Raw genomic sequence first — 19,755 nt, forward strand, 5'->3', positions numbered from 1 at the left:
AGCATGGTGGTTAGCATAAATGCTTCACAGCTCCAGGGTCCCAGGTTCGATTCCCGGCTGGGTCACTGTCTGTGTGGAGTCTGCACGTCCTCCCCCTGTGTGCGTGGGTTTCCTCCGGGTGCTCCGGTTTCCTCCTACAGTCCAAAGATGTGCGGGTTAGGTGGATTGGCCATGCTAAATTGCCCGTAGTGTCCTAATAAAAGTAAGGTTAAGGGGGGGGTTGTTGGGTTACGGGTATAGGGTGGATATGTGGGTTTGAGTAGGGTGATCATGGCTCGGCACAACATTGAGGGCCGAAGGGCCTGTTCTGTGCTGTACTGTTCTATGTATCTATAAAGCTGTCCAGAACCCAGCAAGCTTGGGGCAAGCCCAAAACATGTGGGTGGGGCCCCTCTGGCACCGCTCACATTTGTCCTCCAACTCCGGGAAGAACCTGCTCATTCGGGTTCTGGTCAGGTGCGCTCTGTGCACCACTTTGAGCTGCGTTATAAATAAGATATTATGATAATGAAATACCGCTCCATCAGATTTCATTAAAATGATTCAACTCCATCCCATCAGCCTTATTCTTCCCCAAGGCAAATCAATCCCAACAGCACAGTTCAAGTGCTATGGTTACACTGATGGCTGCCATTATATCATCTGGAATTTAACTTGTAATTCATTAATCTCTACTCAGGTCTCAAAATGACTTTTTCTCTTGATGTTTCTTGCATGGCAACTGATGCCCTCTCGGAGAATGTTCATCATACTTGGAGTAACACGAGTGAAAAACACTGACTCCCCAAAGCCCACAAGCAGCTGCTCCCACTTTTAAACAACATCTCGCCAAAGTGCTGCATGCCAACCACTAGCTGCAGAACAAAGGCAACGGAGCTGCAGCGAGGAAGCTCTCATTATTCCAGGATGCCAGCACACGGGTGATGGTGGGGATTATAGTACAGGATATTCAGGTTAGAAGTTAGAACACTTGTACTGATTGGCCAACAGATAACAACAAAAGCACTTCACGTTTTGTCAAGTGATGGCAAAGGCCACTTATTCTCCTTTGACAAGAAGGCACCAACACGTGATTCCTCAGAGCAGCAAGAATTTTAGAAGTACCCTAAGCGACTCGAAGACATGGAAAATATGCTGCACATCCTTCACTGTCAGTACACAAAAGGCGGAGACGAGGAGGAATTTCCTCACTCAGAGGGCGATGAATCTTTGTAGTTCTCTGCCTCAGAGGGCATGGAAGCTCAGTCATTAAGTATGTCCAGAACTGGGGCGGCACGGTGGCGCAGTGGTTAGCACTGCTGCCTCACACACGCTGAGGGCCCAGGTTCGATTCCGGCCCAGGGTCACTGTCCGTGTAGTGTTGCACATTCTCCCCGTGCCTGCGTGGGTCTCACCCCCACAACCCAAAGGTGTGCCTGGTAGATGAATTGGCCATGCTGAATTGCCCCTTAATTGGAATTTCTTTTTTAAAAGTATGTCTATAACTGAGATTGATAGATTGCTACATATTCGGAAAATCAAGGGATACGGGGATGGTGCAGCGAAACGGTGTTGAAGTAGATCAACCAAGATCCCATTGAATGGCAGAGTGGGCTCGAAGGGCTGAATGGCCTACTCCTGTTCCTATTTCCTATATTCAGGCTTCTTGGGCAGGGTTTAGTATAGTGTAGGATGTACATCCTGATCGTCGTTCATGTGGATATTTACATGGGTGTGAACACAGGCACCAAACAATGAACAGTAGATTAACCTACCAGAAATAACCTCAAGGAGAAGCATGAGCTTGAGGCCATCTCGAAAATCCTCTTCGATGCTCTCAATCTGTGTGCCTGCCTTGCGGAGATGAGAATTACACCAGGCTGTGAAAGTCTGTAAAACATAATTGCAACCTCAGAATTAGAAAGGAATATTACATCCAGACGGAGAGAAACTAACATTTAAGTGGCTTCTGCATTGAAGGATGATGATAGGTGCAAATTGCTCTCAGCATAATATATTTTCTTAAACAAAGGGACACTTCTATGAAAACAGTCTTCTTTTGCCAGTTGGGAATTAATTATTTTTCGCCACATTATAAAGCTTGTTCCTCCCAGTCGCAGGTTATCTCAAAACAAATTGCAGTCAGGTCTGTAGGCAGGTTTCCAATGAGTCATGGGCAACTTGCTCTTACAGCGACTCTTAGTTCAACATGAGGTAATTAAAATTACCTGGTCATTTTCATTCTTAGTATTGAGCTCCCACGTTCTTATTTACATTGAAGTCAAAATTATTGGACAGCTCACGGTTTTAAGAGTGCAATATATGATCAAATTGACAGGAGTAGAATTCTTTGCCTCAGTGTCAATTTTTGTCCCATTTCTTTCTCTGAAGCACTTTGTAATGTTTTCCTATGTCATACGTGCTATACAAACGCAAGTTGCTTTTTGCAGACTGAATGTAATGAATCCCCCTAGGAGGTTCAGTGACAGTGCAGTTTTGAACGAGTTGCAGACTTTTGTGGGGAGAACCAAAGTTTTTCCTTGTGGGGTTGACGGGCTGGGGTTGGAATCTAGAACTAAGGGGCACTGTTTTACTTTTAAGGCAAACAATAAGTAGAAATTTCTTCTCATGGGGTCATGAAGTCTTTGGAATTCTCTTCCCCGGAGAGAGTTGGAGGCCAAGTCAATGAACATATTTAAGACTGTTGGACAGATTTTTGATTGACAAGGGAGTCGAGGGTTTACAAGGACAGGCAGAAAAGTCCTCGTAAACCTTAAGAGTTAAGACATCAGGTCAGCCATGACATATTTGTTTGGTGGAGCAAGCCCGAAGGGCTGAATGGCCTACTCCTGCTCCTATTTCTTATATTTTTTGTGAAGAGGTTCGCCCTGTAGCGTTTGAGTAATTGAGCTCAGAGGTGGTAACAGTGGAGGTATTTTAATAGCAGGTGGGGGATTTTGAAGGACAAAGTTGGCTCATCTGCAGAGACGAAAACATGTGGTTTTGGTGGCAATTGGTACAGTCAGAAACTGAACTCAGGATCTAATTCAAGGCCACACTTGTGCACCAACTGGATCAATCGAAGTTGAGCGACGAGGGAGACATCACTGGGGGTGAAGGTTTGGGTTCTTTGGCAGAAACACAACAGTGTGGCCTTGGTTAAATCAATTCCAAATTGAGGGAAGCTCATACATGCCCAGAAGCTGAATGTGGCCCAGCTAGCCGGGCACCACTTTTTGATCAAAGTGCGATGGCAACAAGGAGAGGGCTCGAGTGGTTGAATGTCATCAGCGTGTGTGAGAAAGCCGACTCCATTTAGAAAAAAAAGCACTTGTGGGAGAGGCAAAGGGCTGAAGAATGGACAGTTGCACTGAAGGTCTACAAATGAATTATAAACAACGGCTCTCACTGATCCATATCTGGATAGATCCAGATCCCCCCCACCCCCCCTTCAGTAACTTAATTTTTATTTTTTTATTTTATTAAAATTTTCACAAAATAACAACAAAATGGAAAAAGAACCCCATAGAATTAATTACAAAACAGAACAAAACACCTCAGTACCCCCCACCTCCTGTACATAAATAATAAATTAACACCCGTCAAAACACAAAGCAAACATAGCAAATATGTAGACTCCCCTCAGATCCCCCAGTATTGAACAGCAAAAGTTAAGAGGAACTCCCCCCCCCCCCCGGTTGCTGCTGCTGCTGCTGCTGACCATTGTCTACCGTTCTGCCAGGAAGTCTAGGAACGGTTGCCACCACCTGAAAAACCCTTGCACCGACCCCCTCAAAGCAAATTTCACTTTTTCCAATTTAATAAACCCCGCCATGTCGTTGATCCAGGCTCCATGCTTGGGGGCCTCGCATCCTTCCACTGAAGAAGAATCCTCCGCCGGGCTACCAGAGACGCACAGGCCAGAATACCGGCCTCTTTCGCCTCCTGCACTCCCGGCTCCTCTGCAACCCCAAATATTGCGAACCCCCAGCCCTGTTTGACCCTGGATCCTACCACCCTCGATACCGTCCTCACTATGCCCTTCCAAAATTCCTCCAGCGCTGGGCATGCCCTAAACATATGGGTATGATTTGCTGGGCTCCCTGAGTTCAGTAACTTAATTTAAAGGTCAGTGTTGCAGGCTTCTGTTAACTGAGCAAATGACGTTCCATTTTTAATGTGAGAGAACAGGAATTTCTAACCAACTTGTTAATTTTCTCCTGATGCTGGCATACCAGTCTCATGGATGTACAATATACCAAATATACCATTAATATACAACATACTCTACAAATGTCTACGATTGATTATTTATGTGAAATAAATTAACTTAATTTTTTTTCTTTCAGGAAATTGCAGGATTCCTTTAAAAACAAAAAGCCAGCAGTTTTGGATCATATTCCAGAATTCTTTTGTGAAAATTCATTATTTCAAAACAGGAGCCATTTCAATGCAACTTTGTTAAATGGCTGGTGTTTCTGACTTGCTCATGAGCAGCCCAGCTTCCCTCAAGGTCAAGGCAGTTCTATTATTCCTGGATTTATATTCTATTTCAACGCCTCTTCATACTGCACCCTTCCACGATTGCTCTACCTCCAGGCGCACAAGAATGTAACTATTGGTGAAGCCTGTCAACCAATTTTTAACCAAATAAAGAGAAGGAGGCTCCTTCATATCAAAATACATTGTGTTCTCATTCCTCTGTCATTACTCGATTTCTTTGTCATATGAAAAGAGTACACATCCGGGAATACAAAGCCAGGCCCGATAATAAAACAGCACCGTCAATATAAGTTAATTTTCTGGAGAGTGAGCCAATTGGTTTTATCTTTCAGTACAAAGTGGTTGCTTTATCAAAGTCTTTCAGCTGCTGTAAGTTTTTAGCGACACCATTTTCTGTTATCTGTTAAAAAGTTGCTGGTCACCAACTTCCTCTTCATACTTCTAAGACAAAATAATGAGGCACAGGGCTAGCTAATATACTTCAGTGTGTAAGCTCCCGAGTTAGAACATGGACAGTGTTGGTCCGTGAGCAGGGTGTGAGTTAGAACATGGAGAGTGTTGGTCAGTGAGGATGGTGTGTGAGTTAGAACATGGACAGTGTTGGTCAGTGAGGATGGTGTGAGTTAGAACATGGACAGTGTTGGTCAGTGAGGATGGTGTGAGTTAGAAAATGGACAGTGTTGGTCAGTGAGGATGGTGTGAGTTAGAACATGGACAGTGTTGGTCAGTGAGGATGGTGTGAGTTAGAACATGGACAGTGTTGGTCAGTGAGGATGGTGTGTGAGTTAGAACATGGATAGTGTTGGTCAGTGAGGATGGTGTGAGTTAGAACATGGACAGTGTTGGTCAGTGAGGAGGGTGTGAGTTAGAACATGGACAGTGTTGGTCAGTGAGGATGGTGTGAGTTAGAACATGGACAGTGTTGGTCAGTGAGGATGGTGTGAGTTAGAACATGGACAGTGTTGGTCAGTGAGGATGGTGTGAGTTAGAACATGGACAGTGTTGGTCAGTGAGGATGGTGTGTGAGTTAGAACATGGATAGTGTTGGTCAGTGAGGATGGTGTGAGTTAGAACATGGACAGTGTTGGTCAGTGAGGAGGGTGTGAGTTAGAACATGGACAGTGTTGGTCAGTGAGGATGGTGTGAGTTAGAACATGGACAGTGTTGGTCAGTGAGCAGGGTGTGAGTTAGAACATGGACAGTGTTGGTCAGTGAGGATGGTGTGAGTTAGAACATGGACAGTGTTGGTCAGTGAGGATGGTGTGAATTAGAACATGGACAGTGTTGGTCAGTGAGGATAGTGTGAGTTAGAACATGGACAGTGTTGGTCAGTGATGATGGTGTGAGTTAGAACATGGACAGTGTTGGTCAGTGAGGATGGTGTGAGTTAGAACATGGACAGTGTTGGTCAGTGAGGATGGTGTGAGTTAGAACATGGACAGTGTTGGTCAGTGAGGATGGTGTGAGTTAGAACATGGACAGTGTTGGTCAGTGAGCAGGGTGTGAGTTAGAACATGGACAGTGTTGGTCAGTGAGGATGGTGTGAGTTAGAACATGGACAGTGTTGGTCAGTGAGGATGGTGTGAGTTAGAACATGGACAGTGTTGGTCAGTGAGGATGGTGTGAGTTAGAACATGGACAGTGTTGGTCAGTGAGCAGGGTGTGAGTTAGAACATGGACAGTGTTGGTCAGTGAGGATGGTGTGAGTTAGAACATGGACAGTGTTGGTCAGTGAGGATGGTGTGAGTTAGAACATGGACAGTGTTGGTCAGTGAGGATGGTGTGAGTTAGAACATGGACAGTGTTGGTCAGTGAGCAGGGTGTGAGTTAGAACATGGACAGTGTTGGTCAGTGAGGATGGTGTGAGTTAGAACATGGACAGTGTTGGTCAGTGAGCAGGATGTGAGTTAGAACATGGACAGTGTTGGTCAGTGAGGATGGTGTGAGTTAGAACATGGACAGTGTTGGTCAGTGAGGATGGTGTGAGTTAGAACATGGACAGTGTTGGTCAGTGAGGATGGTGTGAGTTAGAACATGGACAGTGTTGGTCAGTGAGCAGGATGTGAGTTAGAACATGGACAGTGTTGGTCAGTGAGGATGGTGTGAGTTAGAACATGGACAGTGTTGGTCAGTGAGCAGGGTGTGAGTTAGAACATGGACAGTGTTGGTCAGTGAGGATGGTGTGAGTTAGAACATGGACAGTGTTGGTCAGTGAGGATGGTGTGAGTTAGAACATGGACAGTGTTGGTCAGTGAGGATGGTGTGAGTTAGAACATGGACAGTGTTGGTCAGTGAGCAGGGTGTGAGTTAGAACATGGACAGTGTTGGTCAGTGAGGATGGTGTGAGTTAGAACATGGACAGTGTTGGTCAGTGAGCAGGGTGTGAGTTAGAACATGGACAGTGTTGGTCAGTGAGGATGGTGTGAGTTAGAACATGGACAGTGTTGGTCAGTGAGGATGGTGTGAGTTAGAACATGGACAGTGTTGGTAAGTGAGGATGGTGTGAGTTAGAACATGGACAGTGTTGGTCAGTGAGCAGGGTGTGAGTTAGAACATGGACAGTGTTGGTCAGTGAGGATGGTGTGAGTTAGAACATGGACAGTGTTGGTCAGTGAGCAGGATGTGAGTTAGAACATGGACAGTGTTGGTCAGTGAGGATGGTGTGAGTTAGAACATGGACAGTGTTGGTCAGTGAGGATGGTGTGAGTTAGAACATGGACAGTGTTGGTCAGTGAGGATGGTGTGAGTTAGAACATGGGCAGTGTTGGTCAGTGAGGATGGTGTGTGAGTTAGAACATGGATAGTGTTGGTCAGTGAGGATGGTGTGAGTTAGAACATGGACAGTGTTGGTCAGTGAGGATGGTGTGAGTTAGAACATGGACAGTGTTGGTCAGTGAGCAGGATGTGAGTTAGAACATGGACAGTGTTGGTCAGTGAGGATGGTGTGAGTTAGAACATGGACAGTGTTGGTCAGTGAGCAGGGTGTGAGTTAGAACATGGACAGTGTTGGTCAGTGAGGATGGTGTGAGTTAGAACATGGACAGTGTTGGTCAGTGAGCAGGGTGTGAGTTAGAACATGGACAGTGTTGGTCAGTGAGGATGGTGTGAGTTAGAACATGGACAGTGTTGGTCAGTGAGCAGGGTGTGAGTTAGAACATGGACAGTGTTGGTCAGTGAGGATGGTGTGAGTTAGAACATGGACAGTGTTGGTCAGTGAGCAGGATGTGAGTTAGAACATGGACAGTGTTGGTCAGTGAGGATGGTGTGAGTTAGAACATGGACAGTGTTGGTCAGTGAGGATGGTGTGAGTTAGAACATGGACAGTGTTGGTCAGTGAGCAGGGTGTGAGTTAGAACATGGACAGTGTTGGTCAGTGAGGATGGTGTGAGTTAGAACATGGACAGTGTTGGTCAGTGAGGATGGTGTGAGTTAGAACATGGACAGTGTTGGTCAGTGAGCAGGATGTGAGTTAGAACATGGACAGTGTTGGTCAGTGAGGATGGTGTGAGTTAGAACATGGACAGTGTTGGTCAGTGAGGATGGTGTGAGTTAGAACATGGACAGTGTTGGTCAGTGAGCAGGATGTGAGTTAGAACATGGACAGTGTTGGTCAGTGAGGATGGTGTGAGTTAGAACATGGACAGTGTTGGTCAGTGAGCAGGATGTGAGTTAGAACATGGACAGTGTTGGTCAGTGAGGATGGTGTGAGTTAGAACATGGACAGTGTTGGTCAGTGAGGATGGTGTGAGTTAGAACATGGACAGTGTTGGTCAGTGAGGATGGTGTGAGTTAGAACATGGACAGTGTTGGTCAGTGAGGATGGTGTGAGTTAGAACATGGACAGTGTTGGTCAGTGAGGATGGTGTGAGTTAGAACATGGACAGTGTTGGTCAGTGAGCAGGATGTGAGTTAGAACATGGACAGTGTTGGTCAGTGAGGATGGTGTGAGTTAGAACATGGACAGTGTTGGTCAGTGAGCAGGGTGTGAGTTAGAACATGGACAGTGTTGGTCAGTGAGGATGGTGTGAGTTAGAACATGGACAGTGTTGGTCAGTGAGGATGGTGTGAGTTAGAACATGGACAGTGTTGGTCAGTGAGGATGGTGTGAGTTAGAACATGGACAGTGTTGGTCAGTGAGCAGGGTGTGAGTTAGAACATGGACAGTGTTGGTCAGTGAGCAGGGTGTGAGTTAGAACATGGACAGTGTTGGTCAGTGAGGATGGTGTGAGTTAGAACATGGACAGTGTTGGTCAGTGAGCAGGATGTGAGTTAGAACATGGACAGTGTTGGTCAGTGAGCAGGGTGTGAGTTAGAACATGGACAGTGTTGGTCAGTGAGGATGGTGTGAGTTAGAACATGGACAGTGTTGGTCAGTGAGGATGGTGTGAGTTAGAACATGGACAGTGTTGGTCAGTGAGGATGGTGTGAGTTAGAACATGGACAGTGTTGGTCAGTGAGGAGGGTGTGAGTTAGAACATGGACAGTGTTGGTCAGTGAGGATGGTGTGAGTTAGAACATGGACAGTGTTGGTCAGTGAGGATGGTGTGAGTTAGAACATGGACAGTGTTGGTCAGTGAGGATGGTGTGAGTTAGAACATGGACAGTGTTGGTCAGTGAGCAGGGTGTGAGTTAGAACATGGACAGTGTTGGTCAGTGAGGATGGTGCGAGTTAGAACATGGACAGTGTTGGTCAGTGAGGATGGTGTGAGTTAGAACATGGACAGTGTTGGTCAGTGAGGATGGTGTGAGTTAGAACATGGACAGTGTTGGTCAGTGAGGATGGTGTGAGTTAGAACATGGACAGTGTTGGTCAGTGAGGATGGTGTGAGTTAGAACATGGACAGTGTTGGTCAGTGAGGATGGTGTGAGTTAGAACATGGACAGTGTTGGTCAGTGAGCAGGATGTGAGTTAGAACATGGACAGTGTTGGTCAGTGAGGATGGTGTGAGTTAGAACATGGACAGTGTTGGTCAGTGAGGATGGTGTGTGAGTTAGAACATGGACAGTGTTGGTCAGTGAGGATGGTGTGAGTTAGAACATGGACAGTGTTGGTCAGTGAGGATGGTGTGAGTTAGAACATGGACAGTGTTGGTCAGTGAGGATGGTGTGAGTTAGAACATGGACAGTGTTGGTCAGTGAGCAGGATGTGAGTTAGAACATGGACAGTGTTGGTCAGTGAGGATGGTGTGAGTTAGAACATGGACAGTGTTGGTCAGTGAGGATGGTGTGAGTTAGAACATGGACAGTGTTGGTCAGTGAGCAGGGTGTGAGTTAGAACATGGACAGTGTTGGTCAGTGAGGATGGTGTGAGTTAGAACATGGACAGTGTTGGTCAGTGAGCAGGATGTGAGTTAGAACATGGACAGTGTTGGTCAGTGAGGATGGTGTGAGTTAGAACATGGACAGTGTTGGTCAGTGAGGATGGTGTGAGTTAGAACATGGACAGTGTTGGTCAGTGAGCAGGGTGTGAGTTAGAACATGGACAGTGTTGGTCAGTGAGGATGGTGTGAGTTAGAACATGGACAGTGTTGGTCAGTGAGGATGGTGTGAGTTAGAACATGGACAGTGTTGGTCAGTGAGGATGGTGTGAGTTAGAACATGGACAGTGTTGGTCAGTGAGGATGGTGTGAGTTAGAACATGGACAGTGTTGGTCAGTGAGGATGGTGTGAGTTAGAACATGGACAGTGTTGGTCAGTGAGGATGGTGTGAGTTAGAACATGGACAGTGTTGGTCAGTGAGGATGGTGTGAGTTAGAACATGGACAGTGTTGGTCAGTGAGGATGGTGTGAGTTAGAACATGGACAGTGTTGGTCAGTGAGGATGGTGTGAGTTAGAACATGGACAGTGTTGGTCAGTGAGGATGGTGTGAGTTAGAACATGGACAGTGTTGGTCAGTGAGGATGGTGTGAGTTAGAACATGGACAGTGTTGGTCAGTGAGGATGGTGTGAGGTAGAACATGGACAGCAGAGTGCTGAATGACCTAAAGCTTGCAGCGGTTAGAATGTGGGAGACCAGCCTCGAAGATACTGATTTAGTCAAATGTAGAGATAGGTGATGCTGGTATGAGGGGTTCCACAGCCGATGAGCTCAGGCAAGCGCAAACCTGGGCAAAGTTAAGGAGGTGGAAGTAGGAGGTCTTTGTGTTGATGTGCATATTTGGTACAAGGCGATCGTGGGTCATCAATGCCACAGTCTAGTTCACTCTCAGGCAGTTGCCACAGAGAAGGACTGAGTCAGTAACTAAGAAATAGAATTTGTGATGGGGACCAAAGACAAAGTCTTCCCAATATTTAGTTGCAAGAAGTTTTTTCTCATCCAATAAAGGATATCGGACAAGCAGTGTGATAACTTAGAACAGTTTGGGGGTGGGGGGAAATCAAGAGAATGATGGAGAGATGGAGCATACATATGAAAACTGATGCCATGATTTTGGACGTGGAAACTTGGAACTTGCACCACGAAAAGGCTGTTAATGTAATTATAATAATCTTTATAGTCACAAGTAGGCTTACATTCACAATGCAATGAAGTTACTGTGAAAAGCCCCTAGTCGCCACATTTCTGCGCTTGTTCGGGTACACAGAGTGAGAATTCAGAATGTCTAAATGACCTAACAACACGTCTTTCGGGACTTGTGGGAGGAAACCGGAGCACCTGGAGGAAACCCACGCAGACACAGGGAGAACGTGCAGACTCCATACAGACAGTGACCCAAGCTGGGAATCGAATCTGGGACCGTGGTGCTGTTAAGTGACAGTGCTAATCACTGTGCTACCGTGCCGCCCTGTGTTCAGTCAATTGTGGATCGATACGAGTTCTCATGGATTATAGCGTTAAGAGACATGGAACAAAGGTGAATAAGTGCAGCAAAGGTACAGATTAGCCATGATCTAACTGAATAATGGAAAGGACTTGAAGGGCTAAATGGCCTCCTGCTGAGCTGCACGGCCTACAATTCTATGAAGGGTTTATTTGACAGGATATTCATTTTCATGTATATGGCAGCAGCCATAACCCACTGTTAACAGGAAGTCTGGTTAGATTGCAGATGTGAAATACCTTGTGGCTTTTCACTTCACTGATGGGATATATGAAATGATATAAACAGCAAACTGCAACATAACTGAAGTGTGAAGAATGAGCTATAGGGAAATCAGATTTCAGAACTGAAACAAGTTCAACTGGAACTGCAAACTGCCACAAGTCAGGCTTCTGAATTATGTCAATAATTAATGCTCAAATGATCTTTGCACTGTTGAACTCTGCCAATTACAGCCCTTGGTGCCACTGAACGGCAGAGCGAAAAGCAGGCAACCCCATGGCCGTCGCAAGCTGCACCACTGACAATCGAGAGAAGGTTGGAGCGCGACGCAGAGATAATGGCAACATCAGAGTATAGACCCACAGAAAATAGCCCCACACCTTTTTGCCAGAAAGCACAGCAAGGTCAGAGAGCAGGAAGCACATTTTCTGGACAAGGTCTTGAGGGCAAATCGGAAATATATTTTTAACAATTACATATTTGGGGTGTATCGATTGCAGCTCAGCAGACAATATTGACTTTAGTGACAAAAGCAGCCATATGTTTCTCGGGTGGTGCAAATGAATGTGTAAGTGTAGGTCCAGAGGGTTAAAGGGATGGTCACCGGCGGTTATTACATTTGGTGAGAGATAGAAGGAAATTCTCAGAACTGGCCTTAATTGTCAATGATTGAGACTTGGGGGGGGGGGGGGGGGGGGGGTAAGGATGCCACAAGTGATGGCACAGTAACGGAATAGGGTGGGCAGGGGATGGGCCACGAATATGGGTGCCAGAGTTCTATGGAGGGAGACACTTATGGGGTGGCAGGTCGGTAGTGCCTTCGCAGAGAGCAAAGAGACTTACAATGAAGAATCTAATCACCCAGGGTGAGAAGTCACTCAGTGCAGTGGCTCAGGGAGGAAATCTCAGGCAGAAACTTGGTGAAGAGCAGGAGTGAATGGAGACTTTGAAGGTGAGGAGATACACTGAAGATTGATGATGGCCTAGGAAGCCTTTCATCCTTAGGCAATTCATTTCCAATGGCACCTGTAAAAATCTATTTTAGTGGCTATTAAGTCAGATGTCGGATAAATTTGGTTGAAATTAAAACTTCAACTCAGAAGAAATTTCAGCAGCTCAGGTTTGTCTCGAGGTTAATGGGAAGCTCTTACTGGCCTGTACAAAGCAGAGCAAGGCCACTCCAGGATAAACTTTACAAAAGTGATTGTGGTTAATATAGGGCACGATTAAAACAAGCCCAAGTATGTAAAATTAAGCAAGAATTGAATGATTCAAGGGATGCGAGTGTCACCAGTCGGTTCATCATTAATTGCCCATTCCCAATTGCCCTTGGGAGGTCGGTATGCCGGACAGCTGGCTCATGATGCGGAGTGATGTCAACAGAGTGGGTTCAATTCCCATACCGGCTGAGGCCTTCTCAACCTTGCCCCTCGTCTGGGGTGGTTAAATCACTACTCAAAGGAGAAAGCAGCCTATGGTCATCTGTGACTGGCAAATGTCGCTTCACATTGAGGGTGGTGGTGAGTTCCCTTCTTGAACCGCTGTGGTGTAGTTACACCCAGAGTGCTTTTGGGGAGGGAGGTCCAGGATTTTGACTCAGTGACAGTTCAGAACGATATATTTCCAAGTCATGATGGTGAGTGGCTTGGAGGGGAACCTCCAGGTGGTGGTGTTCCTACATGTTTGCTCTCCCTGTCCTACTAGATGGTAGTGGTCATGGGTTTGGATGGGGTTGTCTTAGGAGCTCTGCTGAGTTCCTGTAGAGCATAGATGGTAGAATCACTCCGGTGCTGAAAGAGGCCATTCAGCCCATAGAGTTTGCAACGACCCTCCGAAGGAGGACCCCACTTAGGCCCATGCCCCCACCCCATCCCCGTAACTCCATCTTTTGTACGCTCAGCGGCAATTTAGCATGGCCAATACACCTTACCTGCACATCTTTTGACTGTGGGAGGAAACAAGAGCACCCGAAGGAACCCACGCAGACACGGAGAGAAAGTGCAAACTCCACACAGAGTCACCCAAGTTCGGAACTGAACCTAGGTGCCTGGCGCTGTGAGCTTGTGGATGGTACACATTGATTGTAAAGCACTTTGGGAGGTTCAATGCTTATGACTGTGCTACCCCAAGTTCTATTTTTGTAAAAACTGCTAACAATACTGTGAAAGCATACATCATCTAGCCAGCTTCCTGTGGACCCAATTTGTTTGGTCAACGGTCAAGATGCACTGCTCCCCTAGAAGCAGAAGGCATATCCGAGGAACATGTGGCCAGATCCCCAAACTTGTGATTGGTGCTGAAATTAAAATCTCTCCAATTGGGTCCATTTCCAAAAGAACTTCAACTGTGCTGGTAAGATTTAGGTTGTAGCTTCGGAATTATGTAGGAAATGCAAATAAATGTCATATTTAGAATTCATGCAGTCCATCTGCATGGAGCAGCATATTCAATTATTTTATACAAAATACCATGCCCATAAAATAACAATGCAATGTCAGAATGCAAGCAATTGTCTACACTTTAATGCATGGTGGCAGTGGTTAGCACTGCTGCCTCACGGCACTGAGGACCCAGGTTTCATCCCAGTCCCGGGTCACTTTCTGTGTGACGCCTGCATATTCTCCCCATGTCTGCGTGGGTCTCACCCCCACAACCCAAAACGGTGTGTAGGGTAGGTGGATTGGCCACGCTAAATTGCACCTTAACTAGAAAAAACTGATACTCTAAAAATGTATTAAAAAGTACTTTGTGATTTCAATCACAAGTAATTTTTTTTTTAAATCAGCCGACATGTTTAGAACCTTCCCTGTATATTTAATGAAATTACAATTTTATATCACCACTTTCCAGATTCCTGGATGCTGAACAAATTGTTTCAATCATCAGGAATCTGCAGGGGGCGGAGGAAGAAATCTTTCGTTAGAAACAGAAACTAAAAGGTTTGCTGCCTTGTACAGTTCTGAACCATTAAATGCTTCACACAATAAATTAACTTCCTTTTGGACAGCAGCGGATCATTCCAGATTATTGACCGGACTGCATTTGTTAACAAGAGCGAGGGTCAGCTTTGCATAGCTGTCAGTCACTGCGTTCAAACAGCTAATTCAGGGCAGGATCCCCCAGAGTCCACTGCACAGGAGGGGTTTGGCTTCACACCAACACTGCTTGGAAAACCAACCACACTCACCTGAAGTGCAGGCGTTGCCCATTATTGCTTTGAATATGTACTTTCTAACAGGTGCGGTAGCTTGCCACAGGCCTGGAGTAAGGAACTCTATGCTGGAATGTAACGGCAGGCCACTCCAGCCAAATTCATCAGAGACTGAAACTTGGGCAGGAGGGAATCTCACATCACTTCATTTCAGAGTCTGTTCGAGCTGCACAACCGATTTTCATGGCATAAACATAGAACATAGAACAGTACAGCACAGAACAGGCCCTTCGGCCCTCAATGTTGTGCCGAGCCATGATCACCCTACTCAAACCCACGTATCCACCCTATACCCGTAACCCAACCCTTAACCTTACTTTTATTAGCACACTACGGGCAATTTATCATGGCCAATCCACCTAACCCGCACATCTTTGGACTGTGGGAGGAAACCGGAGCACCCGGAGGAAACCCACGCACACAGGGGGAGGACGTGCAGACTCCACACAGACAGTGACCCAGCCGGGAATCGAACCTGGGACCCTGGAGCTGTGAAGCATTTATGCTAACCACCATGCTACCCTGCTGCCCCAACGTTTAGCATTCAAACAACACAACCTTAATGATAAGAAACCCTCAATTGCATTTCTCAGTTTAAACTCTAAACTATCTTTTCAATCTTCAGAAAATAGGCTCGAGCACAAAATCAGAATTAAATTGAACAACCTGGCATCTTGCATTCAAGATAGGGAGAGGTGGAATTTCTATTCAAAACCCTGGTTAGACCTTACTTGAAGTACTGTGAGCAGTTCTGGGCACCACACCTCAGGAAGGATATTTTAACCTTGGAGGGAGTGCAATGTAGGTTTACAAAAATGACACCTGGATTACAGGGATTGAGTTACGAGGAGAGATTTCTCAAATCAGACCTGTTTTTCACGAGAATTTTGAAGGTTAAGGGGTGATCTGATTGAAGTATTCAATATATTAACAGGGAAAGACAAGAGTTTATAAAGACAAACTATTTCCACTGTTCAGTGCTTTTAAAACTAGGGGGCATAGTCTAAAAATTCGGCTGGACCATTCAGGAGAGAGGGTAGGAAACCTTCTTCACTCAAAGGGGTGGTAGAGATTTGGAACTCTCTCCCACAAACAGCAGTTGTAGTTAAAACAGTTGTTAATTTAAATGTGAGATAGATAGATTTTTGTTAAGCAAAGACATTAAGGGATAAGGGCCAAAGGCAGGTATGTGGAGTTAGGTCACTGATCAGCCATGATCTCATTTAAATGGTGGGACAGGCTAGAGGGGCTGAATGGCCTACTCCTGTTCCCATGTTCTTTTCCCTTTGAAACCCCCTTCCTCAGAGAGCAGTGGGGGCTGGATCATTGAATACATTCATGGATGGGTCAGGATGAGGGTCTTCAGTTATGGGGGAGGGGTGGTTAGAAAAATTAGGACTGTTTTCCTTAAAAAACAGTGATGATTCAGAGGTGATCTAATGGAGGTTTCCAAGATTATGAGCAGTTCTGATTGAGTAAATCAGGCAAAAACTCTGAGTGAGTGAGGGAGTGAGAGATAATAAATAACCAAAGCCAATGATTCAAAATCATTGACATTAGATCTAAAGGAGAGACAAGGGGAATTTTTTTCACTTGGGTTGTCAGAATCCAGAACTGGAAAAGTGGTGGGCAGGCCTCGAGGATGATGCACTTATAGGGTTACCAATAAAATGTGGTGGGTGTGGGGCTCAGCAGGACTGTTTTCCAAACAGCCAACACAGACACGATGGTTGAATGGTCTATTCTGTGCTATCATTCCTCAAATATCATCAGCAACGTATGGGGTTAAAGAATGCAGTGAGACCCGAGCATTCCAGAGCTGTACCTGATCTGTACGGAAATGTTTGGTCAGTTGGTCAGATGGATTCGTATTTGCAAAAGGCAACACAGGGTCATTATGCTTTTGGATTGATTGAACAACAGTACGTTGGGGGGACACAAGGCTACCTTCAATATTGCATGCTACACAATTAAATAGATATGGATACGGGTATATTGTAACCTCATTTAAAAGCTCTGCAGTTAAGGTGAAGATACAGGCTAATTAAGAACAAGACCTAACCCTAAAGAGAAGCAAATGGGACTCCCTCAGCAAAGTTGGTCTCTCATCATTTGAGTTTGATACTGCATGAAGTATAACTCCGGAATAATGCTCAAATGGAAGTCGGGCTCATTCAAAAACCACCTGGAGTACATTTTAAATGAACGTGCCTGTTCACAAGAGTAAGGATGCAAGAAACAGGAAAAAGTAGTCCACTTTGTCCCTCAACCTCACTCTGCATTCGATAGATCATGGCTGATCCAAATGTGGCCTTAACTCTGCTTTCCCGTCTGCTCCCATAACCCTGGACTACCTTGCCAATCAAAAATCTGTTACACAGGGCAGCACAGTGGTTAGCATTGCTGCCTACGGCGCTGAGGACCCGGGTTCGAATCCCGACCCTGGATCACTGTCTATGTGGAGTTTGCACATTCTCCCCGTGTCTGCGTGGGTTTCACCCCCACAACCCAAAAGACATGCAGGGTAGGTGGATTGGCCATGCTAAATTGCCCCTCAATTGGAAACAATAATTGGGTACTCTAAATTTGTTTTTTAAAAATCTGTTGCAGGGTCCCACCACTGTCCTGTGCAGTTTTAGGCAGACTTACTTATTTTAATCATCATTCATAGAATCACAGAATTTACAGTGCTCTTGGAAAGAGCACGCAACCCAAGCCTACACCTCCACCCGATCCCCATAACCCAGCAACCCCACCCAACACTCACCCAACACTAAGGGCAATTTTGGACACTAAGGGCAATTTAGCAAGGCCAATCCACCTAACCTGCACATCTTTGGACTGTGGTAGGAAACCGGAGCACCCGGAGGAAACCGGAGCACACACGGGGAGAACGTGCAGACTCCACACAGATAGGTGACCCAAGCTGGGAATCGAACCTGGGACCCTGGAGCTGTGGAGCAATTGTGCTAACCACGATGCTACCGTGCTACCCTTCCTCTTGCCAAAAGAGGTTAATATTTTCCTTCCTCGTAACTTGTTGTATCGGCATGCTAACTTTATGTGATTCATTTTTGTGTTGTTAATGATGCTCCTTCCTCTTTGCTGAAATCAAAATGGTTGCAGCGTAAATGATCCCGCTCTTCTCCAACCAATTCCAAGCTGCTGCTGAGGGTAATGAAGAAAGCGCCACAGCAGGATGCAAATAGGCTAGGGATGGACAAGGGCAAGTGGGGAAGTAACCATTACCTCAGCCAAGTTAAATCTCTTTTTTTAAAAAAAATATATAAATCGAGCATACCCAATTATTTTCTTTCCTATTAAGGGGTAATTTTAGCATAGCCAATCCACCTAGCCTGCACGTCTTTTGGTTGTGGGGTAAAATCTCTGCCTAAACTGTGCACCACAGCTCTCAATTGCAATCAAGCACAATTCAGGTTATTGTCAAAATTTATATTATCAAATCCATGCAACTCTTTCATGAATCGTCCAGGAGGCCTCAGATATTGTTATATCCTTGCCATTTTTTTCCACAGTTCCTTGCACAGAGGAATAGTTGAGGAGGCCAAACATGTCTTCTCCAGAGTTTCAAAGAATGAGAGACGATTCATTGAAACTGACAACACTCTTACAGGGTGTGACAGGGTAGATGAGCATAGGATTTGGACGCAGGGACCAGGATACAGGCTCAGAAGAAGGGGCTGAGCTAAGGAGGAATTTCTTCACTCAGAATGTGGTTGATCCTTGGAATTCTCTACCAGAGAGGGCTGTAGAGTCTCAGTCAATGGGTGTGTTCAAAACTGAGATTGATAGATTCTGGATATTAATGACATCAAGTGTCATGATATGCACTCATGCACATAATGAGATACAGACAGGGAGTGACAGACACCCAGTACAGCCAATCAACACGCAGGATAGAACACAACCAATCACCAGACAGAACACTAGAGGGGGGTTTCCCACTATAAAACACACGAGGCATCAGCTCTCTGTCTCTTTCCACTGGTGACAACTGTAGTGACAGTCAGGGTGTATATATCAGTTAGCACCTTCTACATGTGGCTCAGAGCTAGTCTGGTCTAGTTAGTTATAGTTAGCACACTTAGATTAGTAGAGTGTCAACCCACAGCAAGCTGTGTGCACTGCTACAGAAGTTCAATAAAACGTATTGAACCAACGTCTAAGTTTGGTGTCTACTTTCCAGTTAAACTGCATCCAGTTGCAGTCCGTGTTACCCCAGGGTGAATAACATGACAATGGGGATAGTGGCGGGGAATGGCATAAAAGGTAGATGATCAGCCAGGATCGGTTTGAATTACTTTGTTCATATGTGGAGGGAAGGTGGCCAGAGTTAGAACGGTGCTGCGACAGAGGGGAAGGCAGGCAGGGGGTTTGGGTCTTCCGAACCTGGATGTATAACTACTGGGTGGCGAATATGGAGAAGATGCGGAGCTGGGTCAGAGGGGTTGATTCCCAGTGGGTCAGAATGGGGGAGAGTTTGTGCAGGGGGTCGGGATTGAAAGCACGAGCAACAGCGCCGCTCCCGATAGCTCCGGGGAAATACTCGGAGTACGGTAATAATAGTTTATTGAGACTTTGGAGGCAGTTTCACCAACACTTCGGGTTGGGGGCAGGGTCAAGGGAAATGCCGATTCCGGGGAACCACACATTTGAGCCAGGTGGTGGGATAGAAATTTTCGGAGATGGGAGGAGAAGGGGATTAAGACACTAAAAGATTTGTTTCTTCGGGGTCAGATTGCAGGATTGAAGGAGCTGGAAGCAAAGTATGGGCTGGAGCAGGGGGAAATGTTTATATACATGCAGGTTCAAGATTTTGCCAGGAAGGACATACAGAGCTTCCCGGAGGAACCGGCCTCACATTGCTGGAGGTGGTGCTGACGACAGGGGAACTGGAGAAGGGGGTAGTGTCAGTGGTTTACAGAGCTATTTTGGAAGAGGAGAAGGCACCACTGGAAGGGATCAAAGCAAAGTGGGAGGAAGAGTTGGGAGAGAAT

At 45.9% G+C, this 19,755-nt stretch overlaps 1 protein-coding gene across 6 annotated transcripts in view; it reads right to left on the reverse strand.

The window, feature by feature from the left end:
- Positions 1-19,755, reverse strand: part of actn1 (actinin, alpha 1) — a 230,981-nt gene that overhangs the window by 124,930 nt on the left and 86,296 nt on the right. For all 6 annotated transcript variants that reach the window (XM_038784898.1, XM_038784860.1, XM_038784870.1 and 3 more), the window contains exon 2: positions 1,755-1,869. In XM_038784898.1, coding sequence (XP_038640826.1) covers positions 1,755-1,869 — 115 coding nt within the window. The remainder of the gene's footprint in view (positions 1-1,754; positions 1,870-19,755) is intronic.

This window comes from Scyliorhinus canicula, chromosome 2 (genome assembly GCF_902713615.1).
Source record: "Scyliorhinus canicula chromosome 2, sScyCan1.1, whole genome shotgun sequence".
Taxonomy (NCBI): Eukaryota; Metazoa; Chordata; class Chondrichthyes; order Carcharhiniformes; family Scyliorhinidae; genus Scyliorhinus; species Scyliorhinus canicula.